The sequence below is a fragment of the Pempheris klunzingeri genome, chromosome 15 (genome assembly GCF_042242105.1).
Source record: "Pempheris klunzingeri isolate RE-2024b chromosome 15, fPemKlu1.hap1, whole genome shotgun sequence".
Classification (NCBI taxonomy): Eukaryota; Metazoa; Chordata; class Actinopteri; order Acropomatiformes; family Pempheridae; genus Pempheris; species Pempheris klunzingeri.
The window spans coordinates 24,927,824-24,934,190 of NC_092026.1; the positions used below are offsets into that span (position 1 = coordinate 24,927,824).

At 41.9% G+C, this 6,367-nt stretch overlaps 1 protein-coding gene and 1 non-coding gene across 2 annotated transcripts; one reads left to right on the forward strand and one right to left on the reverse strand.

Moving 5' to 3' along the window:
* Positions 1-220: 220 nt before the first annotated feature.
* On the reverse strand, positions 221-3,946 carry rab36 (RAB36, member RAS oncogene family). Its single transcript, XM_070845483.1, has 10 exons — positions 3,869-3,946; positions 2,207-2,298; positions 2,059-2,133; positions 1,420-1,521; positions 1,273-1,337; positions 1,106-1,157; positions 803-884; positions 633-723; positions 399-512; positions 221-308 (listed from the first exon to the last, which is right to left on the reverse strand). Exons 1-10 carry the CDS (start codon positions 3,944-3,946, stop codon positions 247-249), a joined length of 813 nt encoding a protein of 270 aa, XP_070701584.1. The 3' UTR covers positions 221-246.
* A 2,334-nt stretch (positions 3,947-6,280) lies between these two features.
* trnag-ucc (transfer RNA glycine (anticodon UCC)) lies at positions 6,281-6,352 on the forward strand. The gene has a single exon. It is a non-coding gene; the product is annotated as a tRNA-Gly (tRNA).
* The last annotated feature ends 15 nt before the right edge of the window (positions 6,353-6,367 follow it).

The window sequence follows — 6,367 nt, forward strand, 5'->3', positions numbered from 1 at the left end:
CATGGTCTCAAAGTTTTACCCAGAAAATTCTATTCTGGATGAAACACTGACAACTCATCATTTTTTCGGACTTTTATCCCATTAAAATTGTGAAATTCACTAGATCTAGTATCAGCAGGAACAAACCCACATTTCAGTCCAGTGGAACATGGGCTTCCTTTCACTTTCCTTTCTGCAGCCGACGCTCAGAAGAAAGCCTCTTTTTCCGCTCTCCTGAACAGCGCACTTTGAGAGTTCCTCTTTTTGTCAGCAGCAGCTTTTCTTCATGTCTTGGGATGTGGCCTCCTCCAGGTTGGCATGATCTGATTCTGTCAAGACAAATATTTTTCTGTAGTTGTATAGCCTCGAGGCTTTTGTTATCAACCCTTGTGTTGGTTGGGAGTTGAGTCAGTACTCACTGATACTATCTCCACGTCCAATGCTAGCAGGAACCCCAATGTCCGTGTCCTCGAGTATGCATTTCTCAAAGGCCAAAGCTGCCACCCTGAAGAAAAATCCTTGCACGTTCTCTCCTGAAAATAAGAAAAAGGAACGGTTTCTTACAGTGGCTTTCTGGACTGCCCAGAATGATCGTATTTATATCATTTTAAAAGGATCACACAGCACTGACAATTGTGAGCTGTTGGTTTTACCTGATTTAGCTGAAACAGCCCAAAACTCTGCATGCATTTCTGTTGCTATCCTGATGGCATCTTTTTCTGTTCTCTGTCTTTCTTCTAAGGGCTTCAGAACATGACGGTTGAGTGCCAGAGGAAATCTGTGTATGTCTGCAAATTATACATATAATTTCAAATATACTCACCAGCAGGTCACTCTTAGTACCAACCAAGAAGATGAAACAGGAGTCTGGCTCATTTTCTCTCATGGCCTCCTGCAACCATTGGCTATGAAACAAAACAAAATTCTGACATTGGCGTCCAGTGCAACATACTATGAAAGTTCACAGTAGAATATTTGAATCTTAATTTAGATGTATATGTAAGTATATACAAGGTGATCCCACACTGCTGATAATGAAATATTACTGCATAAAATCTTACTTTCTACTGCAGCTCTTTCCACAGCTGTAAAATAGGCCCAACAATACTGTTCTAGTCAGACCTACCGTGTATGATCCAGGGACTTAATGTCTGCCATGTCAAAGACTGTGATAATGACTGGAAAAGAGGAACAGGAAGTTCCAGCATTATTAGTTTAATTAGTAAAATGGTCTCATATAGCATCAGACGTGCAACCATCTTTTTCAAATCAGCCATTTCAACAACTTCTTACCCTGAGTGCCTCTGTAGTATGCAGAAGCAATGCACTTGAATTTCTCCTGCCCAGCAGTATCCCAGCTGTAAGAAAAGGAAACATGAATGGCAAAAAACTCACTGTAATGTTTCATGTAGATGGCTCATTTAAAATCCAACCACTCACATCTGAAGGGAGAAGGGTACTCCAGATATCTCAAACCTCTCGATCTCAAAGTCCACGCCTATGGTGGCCTTGTAGTCTCTTTCAAATACATCTTTACAAAACCTGAAAACAGCATGAACACGTCAGGTGTCTTGTCTTTTTGTCCACAGTGTTCAGGGCTCAGACTCACTTGTACAGACCCAGATCTGTTTATCAGCGTTTCCTTTTATATATATATATATGTGTGTGTGTGTGTGTGTATACAGTACACACACACACACACACACACACGTACACATATATGCCTAAACATGCAGTTTATGTGGCGATGTGTGTATCATGTTCAGCCTTGATAAATCTGATTGTGTGTGAGATGATTGGGATAGTTTGTCAGACTTTTATAATCTCTGCCTTTTCCTTGTAAGTAACTGGATAACAGTTCTATAACAAGCTGCTAAAATGTGTTCAAATAAAACTGTCTGAGAAGGTGTATGGTGTATAGAGTTACAAGCCAAAAAGGTTGGGAGCCACTGACCTATAAGGACTCTTCCACTTTCCTACATGTGCAACCATGTGTTGGAGTAAAACAGGTCTGATTTTAATATTGTGATCTCACATCTATGACTTATGGCTTGATTGGCTCCTTATTGATAAAAGTACCTATTAATGAGGCAGGTCTTCCCCACATTAAGGTCTCCAACAACCACCACTTTTGACATTTTCTGTCGGTCCCACCTTTAAAGAAGAAAACAGTTTTTTTCATCAGTTGCCATACTAAATGCTTAAAACTGAAGTGTGGGAGACTCACGGCTGATGCCTGGTGGATCTGTCTTTACAGGCTACTTTTGCCTCAATGTCCCAATCTTTCTTCAGCTGTAGAGAGGCCTCAGGTGTGTAGCACTGAAAAGAACAGGACCATATGTATTCTACACAAAGCCAGTGACAACGTATTAGAACAAATGTACAGCCATGCTAGAGGCTCTACTTACAGCAGGCACAGCAATGCTTTAAGCTAAAGGCTAATATCAGCACGCTAACAGGCTCTTAATGACAATGTTAACCTGGCAGGTATAATGTTTTCTGTGTCCACCATCTAGGTGGTTAGAAAGGTTAGAAAGCTAACATTAACTAATTAGCAATATATACACAAAGTACAGCTTATTAGTTTTGCAGATATGTGGTCATGGCAATACTGGACTAAACTTTTGACCCTATGATGGCAGTAGATGAAAAGTGAAAGGCTCACCAAAGTTATTACAATTCATCTTGAGGGAGACATGAATGTCTGAAGGTAATCCATCTATTTCTTGTTGAGACACTTCACTCTAAGCCACAAATGTCCATCTCACGATGGCACTAGAGGACAAGTCAGGGGGTTACCAAAGCCATTAGGAGTTATTTTACCAAGACCAAAATAGTCAACCTCATGGTGACGCTGCATAAAAGGCTGGGTCCTCATCAAAGTCAGGAGGATTCATCTTCTACAGCTGAAGAGATGTTTCGACAGACAGGCTACTGTGGCCATCCTCAGAACCACACCACTAGTACGCCTAAAAACCGAGCAAGTTATGCAATTTATTCCACAAGGGTACCTTGTATACCTTGTATATGATGCCATACAAAGAAGATTCCCATCAAACATGGTCACGTCATCTGTTTTAGTCACCACAGATATAAATGTTAGGTTACATTGTCTCTGGATTGGAATAAACTGGGTTGAGTCAAACTCGGATAAGAAACCTAATTATGATGTCTGGGTAAAAAGTTGTACTGCAACATATGACCTAAAGTTTTCATTTTGTGTTTGTGCTACTTCTGCAAACCAACTTTTGTAAAAAAAAAAAAATACATAAAAAAAATAGGGTCATGTGCGTCTATGTCCTAGTATTAATGTTCATTATTACCACAAAATGAAAAAGAAGGCAACCTTAACCAATCGCAATATACTAGAAGACAACATAAGAGCAGCAAAAACAAGAAGATAAAACAGAATGTATGATATATAATTAACTGTATTTGACACCATTTGAGAAACTGAATCTTAACAAGACAACTTTTCTCGTCCTGCCATGTGGATACCACCGTAGTACCACTGGCAGGGTGCAAGGATGGACAGCTGGTAGATAACCTGTGAGATGATCCCATGAGCAGCAAAAGTTACTGAACATTATTGTCCAAATCAATGCATTTGGAGAAGATTCAGGTGGCAGAAGGATATATGACCGAGTCTCTGGTCAGGTAACTGACTGCACTCAATGACCCCCGAGTGCTGTGATCTGATTAGCTATCTGATGGGAGAGCGTTGGGTCTAAGTCACACGTTTCCAATCAAGTTAACAACCTCTACACAGGCGCTTCTTCCATTTCAACCACTGTGGTCTCGTTGTTAAAGGCAGGGAGTTCCTGGACCTGGATTTAACTGGAGCAGACCACTGTCACCACATTATGTTGGCAAAAGCCAGTGGATGTACCTTTGGGAATTCCCAGATGACCCTGTTTCTGCTGATGGGTGCTGGGAATGGCATCATCCCTTTCCTGTAATCCTGCATGACAACCTGTGAGGGAACGTGACACACAAGTTAGCTTCATCTAATTTAGTCCAAGTCTGTGTTTTATAAAGGCAATATGTTCTCGGAACCAAATCCAGCATTTAGATTAGTGCGTCTGGTCCGCCTCCCATTAAGCGCCATCATCTTCAGAGAGCCCGTACCAACAAAGATGGCTACCAGCGTTCAGTAGTAATAACATCCACGTAAAACGTTTTACTGTGTGAGCGCTGAAGGCTGGTCGGGACATTTACAACACTGGTATACCATTTTAGTTTTATTTAGGAGGCTGCTACATTGTGAAGTTAGCCACTGATAGGCCGGAAGTAAAGTGACTGACTGTCAAAAGTCGAATCGAAATTGTAAAAGTGCATTATTGCCCTTACGTACATTCTATTACCATTTTGTTGAGTGTTGTGCTGATTTTCTGTGTTGTTTATAGTTCACCTCCCTGCCCCCATAACTGCATCATGTAGCTTAACTACACTGTAAGCAAGAATAAGGCTTTTATTTTGAAGGCTTTGAGCGGAAGTCCTGTGACATCTTGTTTAGCGTGACTCTGTCGCCGACAGCCGGCTCTACTAGCTGTTATTTCCCACACATGGTTTCTCAGTGGCGGCTCGTCACCCACACCGAGCTGCCGTACTCACCACACATGAAATCACGTCTCCGTCTCTTCGGTTTGCCCGGCTGTGGCGCGCGCTCCAGTTCAGTGGAAGGGGCGGTGTTTGCAGAGAAGCTCGTTTCCAAGACAACCGGACCCAGCCTGTGTCACGTGACGACTGGACGCGTGTTGCTCGTGGGACAATGAGACCGTTCCGGGGTCCCATCATGGCTGCATCACAGGGGACGGTGTAGTCAGTGCCACCCGCGGCACTCAGCAACAAGTTACAACTTTCAGCTACACTCACAGTTAACTGAAGTAAAAGTATCCATTCAACAATCCCAAAATACTCCACTGGATGTAAAAGTTACACATGTAATAATTCAATTCAATTTATTTGTATAGCCCAATATCACAACAGAGTCTCACAGTGCTTTACAAAGTTCACTGAAATAAACAAGAAGTGTAAGCGAACAAACAATCTAATAAAGAGTCCAGCAGTCGATGAGGCCAAGCAGTCCAGCAGTCCAAGGCATCACCTGCCCTTTATGACCCTCCTTCTTCGGGAAGGAAAAACTCAAAAAACCCAGTGGGAAAAGAGAAACCTCTGGGAGCACCACAGTGAAGGAGAGATCCAGCAGTATTAGTGGAACAATGTATTAAAAACATCAAGGAAGAAACACTGTAAAATGTTGACACTCAAAACAAATCACTATGCAGTGAAATACGTGGATTATCCTTACTGCACCAGCAGACAGACTAAATGACTTGACAAGAGGGAGATTAATTTGAAGTGAACAGTGCATCATATTTGAGAAACGAATCATACTGATCAAATCCGTCTACTACCTGTCAGTATGGTAACTTTGGTTTTAGTTATTAAGTTAATTATTCATCATAATATCAAATTGATAGTTTAATTACTTTAATAAGACTGAATCATTTACATCTTTTTCCTTTACCCCAATCGAGGGGCACCACCTCACTACTGGGTCCCATTAATCAATATAATTATAATGATAATTGAGCCATTTTCAGCTCTATCTTATTAATCACATAATCACACATAAACTTAACTAGAATTAATTTGAAAGCCTTGTTCTTAATCTCTCTCACCCAACCTGGAAAACACTGAAGCCTGTCTTATTTGTTACAGTGCACTGCCCGAACTCTATTGATCCTTGTGTTTCTTTAGAGCTCAGTAGCAATGACTTCATGAGCTTCTTTAATGATAAAATTCTAACTATTAGAGACACAGATCATCACCTCCTGCCGTGGCCGAGTGGTTAAGGTGATGGACTAGAAATCCATTGGGGTCTCCCCGCGCAGGATCGAATCCTGCAGTTTATGTTAGCGGACTCAGTCCACAGAACCAGCTCACTTGTTTCCAAAGGCGTCCGTTGAATGTAATTGAATGCCCCAAACTCTAAAAAGTCTTTGTGATATCTTCAACATGGTTTCTTGTCTTTCATCACTTGTCAGGTCGTGCACCAAAGTTGGAGTGGCTCATTCTCTTCCTTGGTGTAGGAAGCCATTGGGCTCTCCCTGCAGATGTTTGAATCCTGCCTACAATGCATGTCTATCATTATAGTGTACTATGCCTGATGTACCTCCCCCATGGCTCCCATCCATTCCTCCCCCTTCTCCTCCTCTTCTCCTTCCCTCCTTTTCTTTTTGAGTTCCTGCAGTAAACTGCTGAGTGTGTGGTGGAAGTTCCTGTGGTGTGTTTTTCAGCGATGGTGGTATAGTGGTGAGCATAGCTGCCTTCCAAGCAGTTGACCTGGGTTCGATTCCCAGCCATCGCAGGTGCTTTCCTACGT

Bases quoted from the DNA above. Each gene is read 5' to 3' on its own strand.
- rab36 (XM_070845483.1), bottom strand. From the start codon at position 3,946: ATGCAGGATTACAGGAAAGGGATGATGCCATTCCCAGCACCCATCAGC. The intron at 2,299-3,868 runs GTACATCCACTG...TGTTCTTTTCAG, and splicing joins TCATCTGGGAATTCCCAAAG to TGCTACACACCTGAGGCCTC. The intron at 513-632 runs GTAAAACCAACA...TCTTATTTTCAG, and splicing joins GGCTGTTTCAGCTAAATCAG to GAGAGAACGTGCAAGGATTT.